Source organism: Botryllus schlosseri, chromosome 1 (genome assembly GCF_051294905.1).
Source record: "Botryllus schlosseri isolate E-star chromosome 1, Bs_hap1, whole genome shotgun sequence".
NCBI lineage: Eukaryota > Metazoa > Chordata > Ascidiacea > Stolidobranchia > Styelidae > Botryllus > Botryllus schlosseri.
The window spans coordinates 8,506,597-8,530,202 of NC_137236.1; the positions used below are offsets into that span (position 1 = coordinate 8,506,597).

At 40.2% G+C, this 23,606-nt stretch overlaps 4 protein-coding genes across 4 annotated transcripts in view; all 4 read left to right on the forward strand.

Moving 5' to 3' along the window:
- Positions 1-22,997, forward strand: LOC145437594 (uncharacterized). The gene is made up of 8 exons (XM_080314864.1): positions 1-610; positions 830-979; positions 7,187-7,330; positions 13,981-15,522; positions 16,990-17,282; positions 21,382-21,489; positions 21,795-21,911; positions 22,935-22,997. Exons 1-8 carry the CDS (start codon positions 538-540, stop codon positions 22,995-22,997), a joined length of 2,490 nt encoding a protein of 829 aa, XP_080170990.1. The 5' UTR covers positions 1-537.
- LOC145433477 (uncharacterized) overlaps positions 1-23,606 on the forward strand; it is a 288,213-nt gene that overhangs the window by 251,181 nt on the left and 13,426 nt on the right. The gene's annotated exons all lie outside the window — the stretch shown is intronic.
- The window catches only part of LOC145432877 (uncharacterized), an 89,436-nt gene that overhangs the window by 32,409 nt on the left and 33,421 nt on the right, over positions 1-23,606 (forward strand). The gene's annotated exons all lie outside the window — the stretch shown is intronic.
- LOC145432981 (uncharacterized) overlaps positions 21,363-23,606 on the forward strand; it is a 15,069-nt gene continuing 12,825 nt past the window's right edge. The window contains exon 1 of the mRNA XM_080309851.1: positions 21,363-21,489. The gene's annotated coding sequence lies outside the window, so the exon portion shown is untranslated. The remainder of the gene's footprint in view (positions 21,490-23,606) is intronic.

Genomic DNA, 23,606 nt, shown 5'->3' on the forward strand with positions numbered 1-23,606 from the left:
GAAGAGGAAAATCTTTGGGACATGCTACTGGTCATCACACGGATTTTGTTTCGATAGCTTTCTATAACGATTCAGGCTTTGAATAGTATAAGTTTTGCATTTTTTGTGATGTGAAGTTAAAAAAGTAAAGATGATCTGGGTTTCCTTGGTTTGTCTCATCGGACTTTATGTGATGGAGTATTGGGCACGCTCGGCGCCTCAGCTTTCCTGGGTAATGATAAACTGTGAATTTATGTTTGTGGGATAAATTTCTTTTATGAACTGCATCACGGGTTGACACGGCCAGAATTGAAGCTGCGCGCCTCGAGCATAATTCGTGTATTTCATCTCACCAATCCTATTTGTTCACATAGTCATTATGTGTTCAAAATTTGTGGATGTTCACAGCTCCTGAATCAGAGTACTCGAATTAAATTCTTTAGTTTCGACGCGCTATTCAAATAAAATTTCTCAAATATTGTAGACTTTCAATTTAGTGTCCTTGCATTTTTAGTATTGTCTGATACATCAACTATTTACCATTACGTGATTGCCATCATGGCGGAAGGGGGTGAGGACCGAAATTCTGGGGGCACAGGTGTGCCATCGTCAGTATTACCCGGGGAAAGCAGTAAGTAAAACTTAAATATTTGAGTTCCTATTTATTTCTTCAACATTATCCATATAAAATCATGTTTAAGTCACTGAAATATTATATTATTAGCCCGCTGCATAATCTAGTACTGGCAAGACATTATGGGAAGTTTCCATGATGCAATTTGATTACAAATGCTTATAAATGAGTATACATCGGAACTCGGAACTATTACAATATTCTCGGGCGTCTCAGGATCAGCAAGTTTGGCAGTAGTCGAAAACGTCAATCAACGGATCATGAACAGCTCGGTTAACGTTGTGACGGAAGATCAGATTACCGTGAACAAGATCACCAACAACTACACCATGGATTCTGGAAATGAAGCAATTCCAACAGACCAACGTGAGTGTTTTACCAGGAACTTTGTAGTGCAGCTTGTCAGACTATGGATTACTAACCTACAGACAAGTCCAGTCGTTACGTTCTGGCAAGCATTACACTTATTGCAGATCAAACCACAACACCAACCATGCAATACTATCAATTGTAACGGACTATTACAAAACCATCAAGCAAAAAAATGGCTGCAGCATTTTCATCGACCTCCTCAAAGCTTTCGACACTGTGAACCACAGAATTTTAAGATACAAGCTTGAACACTATGGTATCAGGTGTATTGCAGCAACTATACTTAAAAGCTACCTGGCAAACTGCAAACAATTTGTTAAACAATTTGTTGAACTGATCAAATTTAGTATGGCAGCAGTACAGAACGACGCCGCGCGCTCTGTAGCCACTATACCAGCATTAGGATTAGTCTTAGTGCAACCTACCTTGAAATGAAATGATGTCCCGTCCAATGTTCTTTGCTATTTTCAAACAAGTTTGGTGAAATTTGTCACAAATGTTAAACACTCAGCAACGGGAATGCGGATTTAAACTTGGCACAAGACACTATATGCATACTATTAGACCAGGGATGGGCGACCGGCGGCCGTAGAATAGGGTTACCATCAGACATGGGGTGATTACTTCATGAATGTAATCGATTGCGATTACGATTACTTCTGAATCACGCGATTACGATTACGATTACGATTACAGCAAAATCAGGAAGTAGTCGATTACGATTACGATTACATTGGAAAAGTAATCACGATTACTCACGATTACATTTATTTTGCATGGTAGTAGTTATATTGGTTGGAAGACAATACATGGATTGCGCTGAAAAGGCCTAATGATATAACAGCTGTCTTTACAAAAGATGGGACATTTCTCTGTTACGTCATAATGTACCTATTGCCCATTTTATAGAGGACGGTTTATCCCACACAACGTTTTGCATTCTTGCCAGGTCCATAACTGCCGCACCCCAAATTCCCCAATAGGGTGCGGAGAGTGGTTGCTGGGGAGGGTACTCGCAAAAGTATTTCGTAAACCAACATAAATTATAAGAGTATTTTCGATAGATTTCATTAACTTGGAAATTCTCTTTAAGCTTTGCGATTTAAATGTCTCTAGATAGCTTGATTTGAAAATGCATATGTCTCCCCTTCAAGAAATAGGGCTTGTATAATTCATAGTAATCGGCATTTCGGTGCCAGTCAATACCGCTCCTTGACACATCAAAAGACATGTGAAGTTTCGGCCAACACGAGACTCCACGAAGTGTGCTACTAAAGAAAGACATTGGCCGAAACTTAGATAATGTTTCCATTGTCAATAGCCGGGCTGGGTGGGCGTGACTAACAGTCTATTCCTTTCAATCTGAGCCCACGATGCAAATGCCACCCGGGCACCCACAGAGGATTAGACATGAAAATTTGTGCGTGCGTCTCACGCAAGTTTTTCTTGTATTCTGCTATGTTTGGGGCACTACAACAATATCTTTTGGCTATATAACAGACCGGAGGTCACGAATTAACAACATACAATAAAGTAATTATTCCAAGATACCAGATGTTATAATTATGAATTACGCGCCCCCTGCTCTTCAGGTAAATCTGGCCATCGGGCGCTGAGATAGGATTAAAAACGCAATATAATGCAATTACCAATATTATTGATTAAATTCAATCTTCAACTTCAAAATTGACTACTCTATGAGGGCCCAAGACCAATGTTTGGGTGGGGGAAACTTTTGCTGTTTTGATCCTGATTCTAGCTACAACCCACGCTAACATGGTATATAAGCCGATGGCTATGGCGGCAGGTCCAAATGTTCAATAAAGAATTGTGACATAGCGATTGGCGCCCGTTTTGAGAAGAATAATATGAAAATACGAGAACGTGAACTTAACATTCTGCCGTCAACTTGATGCGGATAATGTAATGCAAGCTTCCATTACGAAAACGGCAAAACAACGGCTCGGTTATGATATATATCAGCAGCTGTTGATTTTAATGCTTCGTTGTGGAAACCGAAATGTTTTTTTTGACGAGTACCAAATTTCAAACCTTTGTCTGGTGTACGTTCGTACCATATAGGCCTACTGCTCGCCAAGCAGCACGGTTAAACTGCAATTAACTATAGAATTAGAACTATTACATTCAATAGTTTAACTATAAGCAGAACCAAACATCAATACAAAAGTTGCTATTTTGACTTAGGCTGAGATTGAGAGGTGATTAATTATCCTGTTGCGAAGTAGTGGTGTCTGAAATGTATTGATAACCCGATATACAGCACGGTGGCTTTTCTTACAATCACACTAATGTACATCGAATATCTATTTACTATGTGTGGACACTTCTTACGCAAAGACGAGCAAAGCTAATAGGCTACCTCTGACGTAATAATGACCAGTGGCATTTCAAATCAGACGTTTACGCTCTGAATAACTGGTATATTATCTCTTCCTTGTTCACGAGTGTTTAGTTTATGTCACAGTCCTTGGACAAATACAAAGTAATCGTTCTTTCACAAAGAAATCGATTAAATATGGGAAGTAGTCGATTACGATTACGATTACTTCGGGATTTTTTCGAATGTAATCGATTGTGATTACGATTACTTGAAAATGCTGTAATCGTCGTAATCGATTACGATTACTAATCGCGATTACCCCATGTCTGGTTACCATACGTCCTCTTTTAAGAGGATTTGTCCTCTTTTTTGACTTTTTTGAACGTGTCCTCGGAGGACGCCCTTTTGTCCTCTTTTTTGAGATTTTGTCCTCTTTTTAGAAAATTTAGGTCACATTTAGAGCAAAATGCGAGTGATATGCCGTAAATTAGCACAGAAGGGACGCTCCGGCGGATATTTCGGAGTGAAAGACGGTAATTTGAGCTCTGAGCGAAAAGGTGACCTTTTTTAAAGCAACTACCTAGCAAATTCACCGATTTTTGAGAATTCTTCTCCGGTTTTGCAAGTCTCAAATTTCTGAAAAAGTGTCCTCTTTATAGATTTCCAAAATATGGTAAGCCTACCGTAGAAGGGAATTTGTGTGGCCTTCGACACATAATTCAATTAGTAAGTGTTGGCGGCCGTCGACATGCAAATAGAAATTACAAATTCACTCCCAAATGGTTCAAGAGATTTTAATTATTCTTAAAATTTTCTTCGCGCTCCGCGCAATTCAACATAATTTCATTTTTCGAATCTGATATAGTAGTATGCCCTTCTCAATATGCGCAGGAATCGGAATCGTGTGCTCCTCGCGAAATAAATTTGCTGATGGTACATTTGGGCGATTTCAATATATTTCCGCTATTGCCACTACCGATACAATCGACAATCCTGATGGGGTGTCAAGAAATATCAGCATGCAACAAAGTGACTAATGATGCATTATCATTTATAACTTGCCCTAAATTTTCGAAAGCACTCCCTCCATGAACCTACCGGTGAATCTGATTACATGGGCGGATAAATGATAAATATTTGAAAGTAATATGTGATATTGCTACTATTAATTACGGAATTCATTCGTGAATCTGAAACATTTTCGCGCCCAGCGCGACAATATGCAATTCCAGCCACTAATCATAACATTTCCACTCGCGATTTCCACTCGCGATTTCGATTGCGTACAATAGGCCGTTGTGAAAAGTAGAATAGTCCGGAGTTCAACGGGAATGGATATTGTCAGATTAACATAGGTAAATTGCGCCCAGTCTGTTCATTACTGGTATGCCCTGGAATGCGACCTAAGGCTATATAAGTAATCGAAATGCGACCGTGATTAGCAAAAAGATGCCTACCTCGGTATTAGATGATGTACTATTTTAACATGACGATAAGTGAAGGGGGGATCAGGGGAGCGCAATTTTTTTGACCATCGCCAAGGGAGGCGCATGCCCAAAAAGGTTGAGAACCCCTGTGCTAGGCAGTCAGCAATCACGGACAGCATGGAGGAGAAAAAACCGGGGGTTCAGACCAACGTTCCCTCTAATTTTTCAAGAGTCTGCACAAACACGTCAACTCACTGCGCAGGCCCTCGGACAACAGTGCGCAACCACCCTCCATTAGGGTGATAAAACTAACCCATACCCCCTACGGCTCTAGGCTTCTTCCGGTACTTATCATGTACTTTGGGTGCCCATTTAGTAGTAGCGTCCCTAAACGCGCGAAGCGCGAAAAAAATCTATAATTCATGATTGCATCGGCCAATATGATCGGGAATTGCATATATATTATATTATATTATATTATTTTATATATTATATATATTGCATATATTTCTATCCTCTCCCCGCTCACATAATCAGATTTATCGGTAGAGCTGATCCAGTGAGGTGTGTTGGAATAGATAGGCTCTCTAAATAATAATAACACATCTTCGGGCGTACCCGTTGATATAATGACTTCGTTACATGATGCTATTTCGTGCCCCCTATCTGCTATGTCAAAAGATATTGAAATCGCCAAAACGTACTAAAGTAAAAGACGTACACGAATTCAAATTGGTACCTCTTAACTGGAAAATAATGTTCCCTCGATATGGCATTTGTCTTGTTGTGGGACCCGCATCGCCAGGACAGGAACATTCGGCGCCAGCCATTTAGGCGCCCATGGATATGGTCAATTACACATATATTGGTATATATCGAAGTTTTCGATCAGCACCGGGCAGCCTTTTTCGCCCAAGGTTTTCTCGATGCTGATCGTTCTGGCGCCCTTCTTGGATTCGCATGTTACATAGCCTTTAACTTCATATGTCTTAACGCGTCATGGTGCGGTAATGGCCGACGCCCAACTGCCCGTTTCTATAAATCATGCCTAATTTTTGTTGGGAAAGGGTACCCAATAATCAGATATCTTACAATAATAAAACGAGCGTAACGCGAAAAAAAATTCCTGAAAAATTTCAAAAGATACACCATGATTTATGGTAATTCTCGAAATAATTTTGGACCCCCTTCGAGCTTGGCCCCTCCAATTGGGGGTTTGGGGTGCGAAAGTTACGGTCCTGAGTAAATCCTACGCAATGTTCATGCCATGCGAAGAAGACTATCATTCGTTAGTTTATCGCAGATTAACTTCGAGCTAAACCATTGTTATTCATAACTTTGTTAAACCAGGTTATTTCGCCTTTCCCAGAAAGTAATGCGCTATTGAAATGATATCAGTATCGCTCACGTGTACAAGGCCATACCAAAAAAATATCTTCCGTGAGGCACAGGTCATTGTGAACTCTAATTTCCTCACGGAGCGCAATAGTTACCTTTGCGGGGCGCACTTGTACCCCGGTTTCAGACTTCAGTGATAACACTATTTGGCCCCGGCAATGTTCCATCTTAATTTTCACGAATCTGTGCGCCTGCGTGGTCCATTGGACAACAGTGCGCAACAACTATAAAAAAAAACATCATTTCTGATTTTCTGTGCGCAACGTAGATTTTCTGTGCGCAGAGACCGTTTCAGCACTGCGCATTTGCGCACGTGCGCAGCTTAGAGGGAACATTGGTTCAGACTAGATGACCTTACTATAAACGCCGTATCGTATCTCCGTCGCCAAAGCATCTCGATGGTGCAGGCAAAACAGAATACCATAACTCTCTCTCTCTCACTTCGTGTTCGGTTGACTAAAATAACGCCAACTTTCCGGCTCACCTCTCGAAATAGCCACCGGAACGTTCGTTACTTCAATGCTGATTTAGTGAATCTCAGTCTACGTTTGCCATATATTGAACCAAAATTATCCAAAAAAGATTACATTTGGGCATCCTCCGAGGACACTCTCAAAGAAGTAAAAAAAGGACAAATTCTCTTAAGTGGACGTATGGTATCCCTAACATAGAATGTTATTATGTATTTTCGGTATTGTCATATACGCTAGCTAATTAGTACCACGTTATCAATACCATGGCAGAAGGGGGTAAGTATAACAATTCTGATGTCGCTGATGTCAAGCCTACATCAATATCGCCCGAAATAAGCGGCGAGTAGCTCGATGTCTGTTGTATTGAGCTCAGACTACTTAAAATACATGATTATTTATCCATCTGAAACAGCTTCGAAGTTCTTTAAATACTGTACATTTTGCTCGTTGCGCTAATAATATTCCGGAGGATATCGAAGAAAATAGAAGAATTCATGTTATTTTCTAATAAGGCTCTGTATGGAACCTGGCACGCAGTACAATAACCATGTGTTTTTCTTAGGATCCGCAACTTTGGCCGAAGGAGAAAATATCAATCTGAAGTTCACAAAGAGCTCTGTTAACGTCGTGGCAGGAGATCAAATCAGTGCAAAGATCGTCTACCATGTTACAGGTGCTGATGGAAAAAAACCTTCCGGGATCAAAAGTGAGTATAATGCTCTTTTATGCAATACGGTGTGCATATTTGCTGGTGAATGGTCTGCTGAAACCCCATTTTCAAGGAATTGCAAAATATGTGAAGAATTTTTTCAGGACCAGAAGTCATGGCTTCTGTGGTATTAGTATTCTGATGCATAAATTATTCACAATGATATCCATAACCCCTCCATAACGATAGTTTAGTTGGAGACATTTCAGAATGGGGCTCTTCAGCATGGGACTTCGCAAACCTAACGAAGTCATAATTGCCCCTTTCCTAATCATACTTGTTTCGAGATCACGTTACCGTGTTTTCGCCACGGTTCCATATGGTGCGCAATCATAGTTATAAAGTATGATTAGATTGAACTTTTGCGCCTCTACTGGGGAGCCAGTACATGGTCAGCCAGTACATGGTCATTCGTGATAGCGTTCGTAATCGCATTCGTGTTCGGGACTCTGCTCATCTGAACAGAATATTTATCTACGGGATACGCATTACGTGTTTTGTTCGTACTCGTGACTTCTGTTCGCGATGAGTTGTAAGTGGGAAACTTTAGCACTTCGCTTCGTTGTTTGTTTGAATACCCATCTAAATTTGTTAGCGGCACTTTCTGGGAATTAATATCGAAGTACAATCACAATTCCAGATAAAGAGCTCAGAATTTGCGGAGCGATGATTTGTTTATGACTTGATTAATTACGGTCTGAAAACGAAACGAAGACTTTTGAGAGATAAGATTCCACATGGCAATTACCCTGTGCTATCGGAAATGCCAAAATTGTTTTCATTACCCCGTACTATCTCGCTGCTATTGAAACAGTAAGAGTGCTGTCTAATCGTAAATGCTTATATGCATGTCTGACTAATATCATTATATTAAAATATCCAAATTCACCTCTTTCGAAATCGTCCCAAATTCTTGAAGTTTGAAGTATAATCTTTTGATCCAGGTCATTTTGCTACAACATCCGTAAATAGAAGATTTGCATCACAGATTCCCCGGATGTTGATTGAGTAGATTTTTTTCTATTCACATAAGCAAACTCGTCATCATGTGGAGCAATTATAAGGATATGAGATCAATCAATGCAGCCGATTACGCCAGGAAAACCCGCTACTTGATAAAAACAACGTTTAACGGCGACGACTTCAGTGTGATTTATTGGCATGTAAATGAAATTTGGAACTATATCGAAAGCATTGAATCCCAAAACGCGACTAATACTTTACTAAGAGTTGGCTGGGATACTTTCAAGAAATATTTTCTGCAATTGTGAAAGCTTCCTGAACCGAGCGTTTTAAGAGATACCAAAACTTTGTGCTGTATGGTTAGATTGGTTAGGTCTGCCGAACGATGATGACCTAATGGCTCCATGCTATTCTTCACTCCTGGCAATGAACAGAGATATTCGATTTCATATTTTCTCATTCTAAATTTTGTAACTTCTTTTTCGCTTAATTTGTTCAAGTCAACATATTCCTGATCTTGACATCCTCCAAAGTGCGATGTGCGGTTATTTACTAAGAAATAACGGGCAGCCATAATGCCGACATAAGTCTTCCCGAATGATGATCGTACTAACACGAACGGTATTGAGTGTTCGTGGTCTGCCGAAGATATTTGTCAGAATTTCCGAACATTTTTTCATGGTGTTCGCGAATAGATTGCACGGAATACCGAAGATTTCTATTCTTACGCAGAGAATGTAATGACCTCCCTGATGTGACCATGGGTATGAATGTCTCCCATTCACCACGCCATCAGAGATTATACGACATGTAGAAATCTGAGATTGTTTTCATTTGCAAATATCCTCACCATGATCTTCCATTACTCTTCATCTTCAATGCCTGCATTAATAAGTGAATCTATAGCCTACTGGATACCATCCGTATTCCCAATAATCTTCTTCAATAGATTGTCTCAAAGGTACATAAATTGTCGTTATCAGTGTAAATCGCGAAGAGAAAACACCTGCTATTGCTGCACTTTATACATAAAGTAGTTCATCCAGTCTCGGATTGCCAATTGTGTAAAGGTTCCGCATTTCTGTTATTTCAACAATTGTATAATATCAGCATGACGCACCACATCATGTTTTATCAGTAGTCGCACCCGATCTCTGGCCACGTCGCGGCATTCATTTTCGCATTTGGATTTCTGATTCCAACGAAATGGCAAATGCTCCACGGCTGCAGAAAGGTTGATCTACAATCCAATCGTTACGCAATGAATGAACGTTCTTACTACCTTTCTGTAACCTTAGCTTAGGTTATGCCGGCTGTCATGGTGATAACGTCACAATATGATAACTCGACCATGTCGGCAACAACAACGACAACTACACTGCGGATCGTCGCTCAGTATTCTTACCAAAACATACAGCGATAGTCATGTCGCGGTAAGGAAGACTGATCTACTGCACGGATAGGTATATATATTTGTAATGGCAGTCAGTTATACAGCAAAGATTCATTGGAGTATGGTAGTGCGCAAGAAGATACTACAAGAGAATTTCGCGCAATATGGTCCAGAAGCGGTACCAGAATTAAATATGGAAGAAACATCGTAATTGTTTTGAGTTACATTGAGCAACAGCTGCTCTCTGGCCCGTTGAAGATGGCCATCACACTGTTTTAGGCGCAACAAGATTAGGTTTGATGACACTGTCCTAATTAAAAATATAACATTTGCCGAAATTTCTTATACTTTACTGCCGAGTAATCTATATTTTTTATCAGCCCTTTTGTTTCAGCCTTGGTAACCTCTATATCAGGAGTTCTCAGCCTTCTTTTGACTGTGGCTCATTTCGAGTTTCAAAATGTTCTGTGGCCCACCTCTTATTCTACGCAGAGTCATAGTCCTGTTCAATGTGTGGTAATAGCCGCTGCCGATACGACTATTTCCAGTGTTGGGATGACTCGAGTCACCTTTTCGTATTATTTGACTTGACCCGAGTCACTTTGCTAAAACGACTTGACTTGACTCGGCGTATCAGAAATGTGGATTGACTCGTAACTTGGAGCAAAATTTACGAGTCAATTTCAAGTCATGAAGTAATAGCTGTCGATGAAAATCACTGTATCTTGCTCAGGCTCGGATTGTTCGCGAAACGCCGGTGTAACCCGTGAGAGCGAGCAATCCTTCAATATAAGTGTGTTTTGCTTATCCTCCATTGTTCTGTCACATATAAATTGACCGCAAACAAAGTGACCAAAACTTACGTTGTCGTCAACTGCAGTATGTATTAAACCGAACCTCTTGTTTTATTGAAATTGAATTCGAATATAGTTTATAATAGTCCTCAGCCATTGGCACGGGCTCGAATTGTGTTATATCAATTGGTAATGTACTGCATCTTATCAATTCGTTTCTCTATTCTCTTTTGTGACTGCGGTAACTATAAACGGGGGCTATGTAATTAGTAATTACTTACGTAGTTCAACAGTTCTACGTATATGTGAGCGACACAGCGCCTTCTTCCGTGTATATTTAACTCTATATTCGTTCATCGCTTCAGAATCATGCCTCATTCTTCGAAAAGGCAACTTGACTTGAATTGTGACTTGACTCGTGGCTTGACTTGACTTGACTCGACTTGACTTAAGTCACCTTCAAAACTCGAGTGACTTAACTTGACTCGAGTCAAAATATGTAATGAAAGGACTGGTGAATCGAAGGTAGTGACTTGATCCCAACACTGCCTATTTATCTACAATATGTACATTTTTGTCTTACTTATTATATCCAAACACAGGCCGTAAGAGACACGAAATCGCGCGAAGAACATTTACAAGTTCTATAACTCTCAGTCAACAAACAACAATGATTTTGGGCCTCTTTAAGCACTCCCCGATTTGGGGTTAGGAGTGCACATAACTCTCACGTCGGGAAACCCAACGATCTAATCCCCACAGCCATTATGTCCTGGCGGTTTTAGCTCCACTATGGTGGGGAATAATATTATCATTCTGGCCCCGCTTCAAACAATTCTTTGGTGAATGGGATACGTTGCTATAGAGAAGCGAAGAACGAATTTTTATATGCTAGCTGTACAATGTACAATTGTACATAGTATGTCTTGTACCTATGGAAGTCGCGTTGCCAGGACATTAAATCCAATGTTACAAACAATTCATGTTACTCGTACATTATGTACATTGTAAAATGACTTCAAGGCCACACATTGTCAGAGCGACTTCAAATCTTGATGTTATGTGCTAAATCATCCATACATTAAGATCGCTGCGGTGATGCCGTATACTTCCACAGGAAGTTTATAATAGATAATAAGTTGCAATTGTGGCTATTCTTATGTTACAATGATACGAACTGCCGAAGTATAGGCCTACCAATATTCTACGTCAAATGCATTTCAGTCTCAGTTTAATGCTCATCCTTTTCAAGGGCATACGACGCATGACAGTGCCGGAATACTTGGTTTCTTCAGCATTAATGTCCAGTTACTTTATAATCGAAATTATTGCCGTTGCTGTTGGCCGTAGGTTGTCATGGCCAGAGGACAAAATCCGCTGCTTTCCCTCCCATCTTCGACTTGTATAGGAACATAGCCGACGTATAATTCGATAATATGAATATAAAAATATATAACTAAATTTTCACAAATTTTATAATTTTCCAAAAAGGGCTGTGGCCCACCTCACATTACTCTTGTGGCCCACCAGTGGACCATGTCCCAGCCTTTGAGAACCTCTGCTCTCTATATAAGAAAGTTTAGTTATTACTAGGGAAAGTTTTTGTTGTAGTTGGAAAGTTGCACTTACTATTATTATAAGTTGCAGTAAAGATTTGTATTTATAATTTTTAATATATTAGGATATTAGATACTCGAAAAGTTTAAGATTTGCAGGGTATCTGTTTTTATTCGCTTCTTTCTTCGTTATTCAATTGATCATGAACACAATTTTATGTTCTTTGGGTTTCAAACTACATGACACCATTTCGCTGTCCCCTCATGCGCGCAGAGCTGTCAGATACGGTACTTTCTTATCTCACGAACGGCCTAGCGAGACCGCTGAAAATTACATGTTTTGCAAGTACGCAGCAAAAGAGTAACGCAACACGCGGAAGTTAAGTAATATTCCGCGAAAATCCATACATATCCATTAAACAAGTCAACTACCGCAACTCAAACCCCCTATACTAGGTCTGCAAACTTGACCAAAGGCATTGCAGCAAAACGCAGTGTTCACGACTTCAACAAAATGAATAGCCTGGAAAGGTAACCTAGTAAATGTGTCATTGTCAGCGGTGTCGCTTAAGCGTCCGAGGTGAAGGACGTCAGATTGAAACAAAAGTGAATAAATCAAGCTTTATATTATATATATAGAGAGGGATCAAGCACTGTCGTCTTTGGATGTGGTTTCTGAACTTCTAGCTTACAAGCCATGGCGCCATCGATATCATTAGAATGCAACTAATCCACCACATAGCTCTTTTTTGAGCAAATCGAGCAGAACTGATACTGATACTGTTACTGACTATCGAGCTCATTTTAAGTGACATGCCACTTCACGCTTGATTTTTTTTCTGTACTACTTTTACTTCTCATTCAATGTACATGCCTCCTCTTTACATCGCCTAAACCAGGGCCGGCCAACCCGTGGCCCGCGAGAAGGTTTCGAGTGGCTCGCGAGGCATTTCTCGAAATTACTTATAATATAAATAAAATATATTAGCCAGGTAATTCATTGTGAACTTGCAAGAGCAACCTAAAATTTGATTAGCCTGATCGTGGACACGCGACTTGGCGTCTGCACTCGCTGAAAGATCGTCAGCGATGAAATCTTTGCACAAAGTGATAGACGCAACGTTCACTGAGCTCTTCGATATTGATGTCCAAGCGCCGATTAATCATGTCCTGGCCAAACGAGCCCAGCTGTATACAGGAGCGACCCACCACAATATATGCAACTGACATTATTTTATGGACCTATCTTTCCCTACCTTCGAACATATTAGCGCTCGCGCGGCTGGGACGTTTGCACAGAGTTTTCGTGACATAAGTGTTAGCGATTTTGTTGTTTATATTTTTGTCCTTTTTACCTTCGCCTAATCCGGTTCGCTATTATCGGACGACTAAAAGGACATCAATATGCAAGTGGCACGCGCAATGCTTCGTAAATCTCATGTGGCCCTTCAGCCGAAAAGGCTGGTCACCCCGGGCCAAGGCCAAGGTGGGTGTCTGATTCCAAAGAACAGGAAGTGGTTTCGAGTCCGACCGAGGTTGACGTCCTAATTCCGATACTTAAGTGTTGGAGGTTTACCTAGGCCCCTCCTCGCCACCTCATCCGCGTCAGCGGTGTCATCCAAAAAGCCTAGAGGTGGGCCGTGCTATAAGTCGACAGTTACGGAAAATAAGAAGAATATCGGCCTTGTGTAAATGACAATAGTAGTCGATAAACACCATGTATACCCCAAAACACACAAAAATAACAACAAGTGGTTTCGACACCTTTCTTTCTTTTCATAGTATCGCAACTTTGTGGTGTATTGAACTGATAAAAATTGCTAACAAACCGAACCGAAAGAGAACCATACCAGAATTAGTTTTATAGCATTTTCTTTTAATGACTTTTACAAATTTTGCGCAATACTTGATAACAGTTACAATAAAAATTATTTTGTACAGGCGTAGACTACAGGAAATTGATAACGGTTATAAACGAAAATACTCGACAACAAACGGAAAGTAGCATTCGCGAAAACTTCAAGAATGAATTTCTTCACGAGCCTGACTTTGAAGTTTTCCCCAAGATGAAAAAATACAATGTTGATGATTACTACAAAGGTCGTCTTCCCGAAAACAGTTCGAATGAAGAATCTTTTCGTGATTCTAGAAGGAAAGCTTATCAAAATCAGTTGATAGAGGAAGTCGGTTTTTACCGTCAATCCGACAATGGCGGTAAACCGATAACAATGGAAGAGATAATGGAATGGATGGCAAAGTCGGAGAAATTACCTTCCGGTGAAAAAGTTGGTTACACTGCAATCGTCGCCTCTGCAGGATCGGGCAAAACTACTCTCGTGCGTAGAATTGCTCGGAGAATGGTCGAAATTCCCTCCGCGAAGGAAAAGCATGAAGCGGTTCCGTTAAGGAAATCTAATATATTTCGTAGACTTATCCGAAGCGCTCTCGGAACTTCTTCCGGGAATAAAAAAAGTAGACACTCTTTTTCCGAACCGAAACCAAAGGCAAAAATGGTACATTACGTCGAATTGAAGAACATGAAAAAAGAAATCTGTATAAAATCATCGAAGTTTTTATTCGGCGGTCTGTTTGAAACTGAGTATGAAGAGGATGAAGCTTTCAAATGGCTGCTTAAGAATCAATCTGAAGCAATTATCATTTTTGACGGGCTTGATCAAGTGAAGTGGGACTTTGAGGAGTCTACAGTACGAAATATCAAAACGTTTGAAAGAGCGAGCACTTCGACCATCATGTACAACATCCTATCTCGCAGAATCCTTCGCCAAGTCAAAATCATAGTGGCGTCGCGTGAATTCAAAGTCTCCGAGTTACCGGCGCAAGCACGTCCTGAAGAAATAATCACACTCAATGGCCTCACACTGGAAGACGCTTATAAACTGTTTACTTTTCTGCTCTGCGAGAACGGGCAGCGTCTCTGGGAGAAGATTGAAATCATGTCACCACGACTATTACAACTAGTATCGGTCCCGGTTTTCCTGATTTTGATAGCAGTGGTGATGGGAATCAATCCAGATATACCTCCTCCGTCTACCGTGACAGAACTATACAGCAGGATCCTGTTAGTCTTACGGGGTGTGGAAAATATCCGAAAACGCAAAGAAATCCTCTCAATAATCAACAAATTGAAGGTAATGGCGTTTGAAGGCATGGAAGAGGGGCGAGTCGTATTCTACAAAGCAGATTTGGATCGCTTTGAAGTTTCTGCGGACGAAGTACAGGATTTGATGACGAAAGTGCCTAACAACAACATCCTCAGCTGTCACTTGATGGAAGATGACTTTACATTCTTCTTCTGTCATCAAAGCATGCAGGAATTTCTGGCAGCTAGTTTTATCTCGGAAATGGAGATCGGAATGTTCTCTCGCTTTGATGGCAAACATCTACATGAGAAACGATGGTCCGTCGTTCGAAGATTCGTTACAGGCATCGTTTACATGAAATCTATTAGCGACCTTCACAGTGGTAAGTAATCATGGTTTTACGCGGCTATTCTGCCGCAGTACCTACCTGATTATTATGGGTCGCCTATAGTTTATCATGACTTTGATGGTATTGTCACAATCGAAGGGGTGAAATAGTCGAAATATCTTAAATTCATACACGGCTAGTAAATAAGTCTTCAGTCGGTTAAATAAAACTTATATATCTAAAATGGGCCTCAAGTTCGCAGATAATTGAGTGTGAGCGCTACACTATGTAACATTGTTTGTTTGTTTCGGGTATTTATGGTGTCTGTCGACTAAAATGGTCATTTACACCAGGCCTATGTTTTACATTTTTGATTTCGCTTCCGCCGACTTGTAGCACGGCCAACTTCTAAACTTATTGAACGATAGCGCTTCCGCGAACGAGATGGCTAGGATGAGACTAAATAAACCTCGAACACTTAGGTATGAATTCTGGACTCGATCTTTGTCGAACGTGCGATATTGATGCGTATGAAATGCTCATGCAGGGCTGTAACTGCCTCACCCCTTAACCCCCGCGCGTTTTCAAGTCGCCAAGTATCTTGCTTATTGGGTACCCTTCCCCCAAGAAAAAATATGCAAGATTTAAAGAAATGGGTATATCGACGTCGACCATTACCGCGGCACGACGCACAAAGACAGATGAGTTTTAGGCCATACAACATGCGACTCCAAAAAGTGTGCCAGAACGATCGCAGCGAGAAAACCGTGGCCGTAAAGGACTTCCCTTATGCTGGCCGAAAACTTGGTTATATATACAAAATACATATACGGTAGGTTTATTTGTCCATATAGGCGCCTAAAAGACTGGCGCCGAATGTTCCTGTCTTGGCAATCTGAACCTCACCAGACAAATACGATCATGCAGGAAAAAGTTACATGCAAGTGAAGAAATACCAATCCAGAATCGTGTGATCTTTCAGTCTAGTACGTTTGGGCGATTCTATATTTTTTGATATAGCAGAAAGGACGTCACGAAATAACATCATGTAACGAAGTCATACCAAAGGGTCCGCCCGCCTTAAGATGTTCATTTTTATTTTATTTACAGACTGTACAGTTACAAACACACCTCACTCAGCTCTACCGGTAAATCTGATTACGTGAGCACAGAGAAGCTAAAAATTGATAGCAATATATATGCGATTCCCGATCATATCGACCGATTCAGTCATGAATTACATCGATTTCTCGCGCCTCGCGCGTTTAGACGAGGGAAGCCGACTCACGACTCACCAGCAGAAGTCCGGTCTATCACCATGTGGGGGCCCAGGGTGTTTTTATCGGGGCTGACGAAGTGTTGTTACGGCTCTGTGCTCATGTTATTGTGATAGACATAGTTCAATGACTCCATTTGAACCCTGCCTCATCACAGTCGCGTGAATTATTCAATTTTCACGTAAACGATTAGGCAAGAAACATTACGAATACCGGTACAACGACATTGCGTATTGCTTGACAGTCTCGGATCAAACACAGAAGCAGCAAGTTCTATCTCAATCGCTCCTTTCACAACTTCACGATAAGTTTGAATACGAAGACGATCGCATGGAAATCTATACAGCAATCTACGAATCGGGCGACGACAGTCTAATGAAAGATCTTGCCGTCATCGACGCGTCTCACATCCCATTGAATCGCGATGAAGCTCATATCATTGGATCGCTTGCAGCAAGGAATGAAAACCTTGGTTATTTGAATTTATCGTTCTGCAGTATTGACGACGAGCTTTTGAGCATCATTGCCAGGTGTCTGGTAAATCGAATACAAGTGAGTCATACTTTTTCAAATGATGCATTTCGTAGGAAAACTATATTATGTGTTATTCTGAAATTCATCTCATTGTGAAGTCTCCCTTCCTTAGAAACAGTGCGATATTTGCAACTTTTCCCTGGCGATGCACTATTCGCAACAATCGCTTAGGTGTCATAATTTCACATTACTCAGGCCTATTGCGGGAAGGATAGCAATTTTCAAAATCATATTCAATGGTAAGAAACCTGTTCAGGAAACATACATTATGTAGGAGTATTTCAGGAGTATTTTTATTGATTTTTCGAATCGAAAGCAATGGCTGAAGGTTTATTACCTCGAATCCTAGCTTCTCTAAATACAATTCAATTGATTTCGTTTTTTGGAAAGTATTTACGCAATTATGGCATAACTTTACACAATTTTATTTTTCACGACTTCTGTTTAAAACATATTTTAAACAATGTGTTTTAAAACATCCAACTCTGGCCACCTCTCTCGCCAAAATGAAATTGAAAATGAATGAAAATTAGCCATCATTTGCTGAAATCAAATCGTTATCTCAAAAGAGGACAGTGTATTCCTAGAATCGGTTGAAGCTGTTTGAATGGTTTATTAAGAGACCGTGGCTCTAAAACTAGGGTAATTTCCCTTTATTATGGGGATCACGAAGATTTTGAACATTCTCAGCTTCCAAAATATGCCCTGAGGTTGCTTTGATAGTTTGACAATATATTGGCATACATTGTATTCATATTTCATTATGAAGCCCGCTCGTAGGCACTAGAGCGGTGGTTCTAAACCTTTTTTGACACGCGGCATCCTTGGAGATGGTCAAAAAAATCGCGCGCCCCCTGACCCCCCTTGCATTTATCGTCATGTCAAAACGAGCACATCATCTAATACAGAGGTGGGCAACGTTTTTTTATAATCATTGCTGAATTTCGATTGCTTATGTAGCGTAAGGCCGCATTCCAGGGCATAGGCGCAATGAACCATCTGGACGCAAAATTCCTACGGTAAACTGTCCATATCCATTTCCGGTGAACTCCGGAATATTCTATTTTTCACAATGGTCTATTGTACGCACCGAAATCACGATTGGAAAAGTGATGAATAATTGAGGGGAGTGCATATTGTCGCGCGGAGCGCGAAAATTTTTCAGGGCAGCGAACGAATTGTTATTTCTTGCCTATTCCCATTCCGGCTCAGATTAAGAAGGGCGCTACTGCATTAAAATCGAAAAATGAAGTCTTGTTAAATTGCGCGGAGGGCGAAGAAAATTTCAAGATTAATTAAAATGTCTCGAAAATGCGGGAGTGAATTCGTAATTGCAATTTGCATGTCTACGGCCGCACTCACATACTAATTGAATTAGGCGTCGACGGCCGCTCAAATTCCTTTCTACGGCCGCACGCTGCCCACCCCTGTACTAATAGTATACATAAAGTATATCTTACGTCAATTTTGAATCTGCATCCCAGTTGCTGAATCTTTTACATTGCTGACAATTTTCTCCAAACTTGTTTAAAAATAACAAAAAAAAAATTTAACAAGACATCCATTAATTAATTTCAGGGTAGGTCATCCTTAGACTAATCCTGATGCTGGTAGTGAGTACAGAGATCAAGGCGTCGTTCTGTCCTGCCAGGCTAAGTTTAATCAGTTTTGGAAATTAATTAAATTGTGTTGATTTATAGCCTAATTGAGGGCGAAACCGTGCAACCTGTGTTGCATTTAAGTCTGTCTAAGGCAGTGCAGTTCGCAAGCTATTACCAACAGCTGCCCAGCGCGACAAGCTTTAGGATACTGCCCAAGCTATGAAGCAATAAATGACTTATACGTGGGAATTGCTCTCTATATCTCCAAAGAATATCAAAAATTTGCTCAAATGAAGTTGAAATCAGACTATACTCCGTTGAGCACGGTTGCTAGAGTTTTTATTTTGCAAGCTTTCTTGAATATGGAATAAATTTCATCTTCAATAATCGTCTTCTCATAATGGATGTGAAACACATGTTCAGACACGTACAATTTATAATGACTTCGTCAATTTCTCGTGCCCCCTGAGAGCCTCCTACGCCCCCAAAGGAGGGCGCGCCTCACAGGCTGAGAACCCCTGCACTAGAGATTGCCACAATAATAAAGTAACACTAGCAGGAATATGGAAATCTGGAAATGACTAATATTCTGGAAATCCAAATCCCGTCGATTTGGGAATTATTTCTAATGAAGGCAATAAATTTTCATCATATTGCTTCGAGAAATATGTATTCAATTAAATTTGATTGCTTACGAATTTGCTGATAGCACAATTATTCAGCATTTACTTACATAATGTACGTTGTATGGAATATCCTTAGGTCATATAACCTAAATAGATTCTGCCTTCCACACTGTCTTTCACGATTAGTTCTCTTCAACGCTTCGTAAAATATTTTTATCGTTCCATGTGAAGGAAGTAGATTTGCGTGGCAATACGTTCTCAGCAACAGCACTAGGTTCACTTCTTCGACATCGTCCGATTGAATCGCCATCTGGAAAAATGGATTGGGAAGTGAGATCGATTCCATGATTTATTTGCGTATTAACAAGTCTAAAGGCACCGAACTGTAATTTTATGTGGATATGCGAAGACTTGTGACGTGACAATCGTTCGTGATCCATGACGCCATAGTCGTGATAGAAAGCATTATACAACATATCCTCTGCAATAACGCTGTTAAAAAACAAAATTTCTTCTGATATCAGTGGCTATGTTATAGAGTTGTTAGGTTGGAGAAAATACGCTGCACACAAGCTTATGGTCAATTGCAACCATAGAAGCGATTTTCATGCACTGCAAAGTTTTTGATTTAACATTTGAAAATAAAAAAAATTCACTTTTTTTTGTATACCCCCTGACATTGTTGACCCGTCAGTAGAGATGTTGCACATCAAATTTGGCTCAATTCAAACCAATTAGAAGGGAAGTTATTGCAGTAAAAAAAAATTGAATTCCAATAAAATAGTTTTTGCGGTGGCTAACTCTTTGATTATTTATTTTAATGGTTGGTTCGTGGTACAAAACTTGATGATAGCTTTTAATAAAACCTCGATTTTAGTAGAATATTTATTTCACTCGAAGACTTTTCTAGTGCCCATTTTCAAGAGTTAACGACACACTAAAGGGATTTGATCAGATTTGGTGTGCATTCAGTGAGCCATTAACTCTTAAAATGAGGCACCCGAATAGTATTTAAGTTTAATAAATATTGTACTAAAATTGATGTTGTATTTAAAGCTATAGGATGATTATTTCTTATAAAATAATGCAATTGGAAGTTTTACTACAGCAATAACTTCGCTTCTAGAAGTTGGAATTGAGCCAAATTTAGTATGCATCAACTCTGGTGATAGCCCAGCAATATTATGGGTTGACAGAAAAAATTTTAATTTTTTTCAATGATATTCCAAAGTTTTCACAACATGAATCTCGCTGCTACTAGTTGGACGTCAGCCAAATTTGTTTTACGGCGTTGCTTCAACCAACCTACCAATTGTATCGCATAACCAGTGAAATCTGAAGAAAACTTTTTTTTTCCTAACAGCCCTACTCTGCATTCACCCCGAAGCCGTATAGTACGTATTCACTGATATCATATTTTAATATCCGCACTGTGTCATTAATATCGAGCTATGTAATCGAATTTAGTGAAATGGTTGATTATGTAGCGTAGTGGCAGAAAAAAGAGCGCTGAGGTAATGTCACGATCTCATCAACAAAAATTCGCTTTCTACCAAATTGAGAACGAATGAAATGAATGCAACGCAATCAAATTTGATATTGATTGTGCATCAATATTTTGTCAAATTATGTCGCATTTACGTAATCAAACATCGCGTGCCTCTAAAATGTTGCCAATACTTCTTGCCTCATATAAATGAGTGTTTGCGGAGATATCGAGTCCCAAAATGCCGCCATCGGCCAAAACGCCGGTAAAATTAGTGAACCGTGTTGTGATGTTGTGTTCGTCACTGTATTTGCGATATGACGTCACGATATTTGATGGATGATCGATAAAATGCGCGAACTCGAGTTTCACATCTGAACAATATTTAGGTTGTCTGGCTGACTGTAGATGAAGGGGGAGGGTGGGTGGTATTGAAGAACAAAGAAGAAGTCATCAAGATAATTGGCGAGAATGTTGACGGTCACTTCATCATCAAGGTTGGATAGTCAGTTGATTAAGTTTGATAACGAGTCCATACTAATGATTGAACCAAAGTTTTGCCCATCTCACTGAATTTACTATGCACGAAAATGTAAACAACACTATTAAGGCACGTAGAGCGATGACTTGGCAGTGTAGTATAGCAAGGCTGTAGTGGATAACGTAATTATGAGCGCTATGAAGACGCAATGATTTTGTAGGGAATAGTAAGCTTACAGCCCATGCTGTTTTTGTACATAGTGAAATAATACATTTTTTGTTGGCACCGTGCTTTAATTCTCAATTCTCTTCGGAATTGTAGATCACATCGATAACAAATCAAAGTATGAGGTATTTCCCCATCGTTATTTTAAACAGACAAGCCATGTTCTTGAAATATTTCGAAATCCGGGATTGTGGTGGGGGTGGAAACTTCAAGGTATATTCTGGACACTGTTCTGCTCTGACCTCTGCCTGCACGCGATACGATAGTGATTTGCCACCACCCCCTTTCTCGCGTAAAGTTTAAGATGAACTTTTGAATATGGTCACTTGCTCTGGTGAATTTAGTTTTAATGATACTATGTAGAGACAAATCGATGGTTTAGCTATGGGATCCCCTCTCGTCCCGATTTTAGCAAATATATTTGTGTGATTCCATGAGAACAAATTATTTGCAGCTGATACAATCAAAAAACCTTTTATGTATCGTCGATATGTGGACGACACCTTCGTCATCTGCCATAACGAGATAGAGTTTGACGATTTTCTAATCTAACTAACTTGAATGCGCTACATCCCTCATTGAAATTCACATTTGAAAAAGAGTGCGGCAGCTCGTTACCGTTCTTGGACGTTCTTGTAGAGAAACAGGGTAATAACATCGTTACTTCGGTGTACCGGAAACCAACATTTTCCGGACAATATCTGCGTTGGAATTCGTTCAGCCCAAACCGCCGTAAACTGAATCTAATTGGAACATTGGTACATAGAGCATTGATGATCTGTTCGGATGTAAAATTAAACTCGGAACTCGAATATATTCGAAAAATTTTAATTGATAACGGTTACCCGGAACATATCATCAAGCGCTCTATGGACAGAAAACTCAACAATTTCAATGCCAGCAATTCCCAAAACACGAACGAATGCCCTGAGAATAATGTATACATACATTTACCGTGGTTGGGTCCCACCTCTTCTCGTTTTGAGAAACAGTTGATCTCCGCCGTAGATCGTTGTTACGACAACGTGAAAACGAATGTTGTATTCACTACCAAACAACTACTTACTTCCTGCAACGCGCAAAGATGTTCTTCCCACTTCTCAACAAAGCAATATAGTTTACGAATTTAAGTGCCACTGTGATTGTCGATACGTAGGAAGAACAACTCAGCGCTTGCAGGAACGTATCAAACAACATGTACCGCGCGTTATTAGACTACGTAAATTAAATTCCCAGGAACAGGCCGCTGAAACTGACCTGAGGGTGTTCGAACACAATCAGGCCGTGGCAGTGAACTGAGCTGAGCATGCTACTTGCGCCAATAACTATTATGACGACAGACTCTCAATTTAGGGTAGAGATCGCACACTTTTCCACTTGTCCGCGCTGGAATCGACATTCATTAAGATCCATCAACCACGCTTATGCCAGCAGAAGGAACGCTTGCTTCAGCTAAATATTGGCCACTAGCTGCGCTCGCGGGTTGTCTGCATTTGATGTTGTTTTGTTTCTATGACGTCACAATTGGCTTTATGCAATGTAGTTATATGCAAGTTTTTGGAATTCTCTTTATGCCGACGATTACCCCTGAAGAGTGTTGGCTCGAAAAGCTTCGGATTTAATATATTTGTAATAGGAATATATTATTAAAATGTATAATAAAGTTCTGTACCCCCAAAAGTCTCTTCAAATATGTTCCAATAGCGCGAAGATTTCGCCTAGCCCGCAGTAGGCAGAAGTAGTCACTATTGTAAAGCGAACCTGACGTGATTGTACAATACGTAAGCCGAAACTGATCTGACCTCATTGATAGTTTTTTCTTCTTGATTGAGTACCTAGTGTGTGGTGTCAACATTGTACGTTGTGTGGTGCTTTCTAATTCAGTTCGTGTTTGAGTGCTCTGTATCA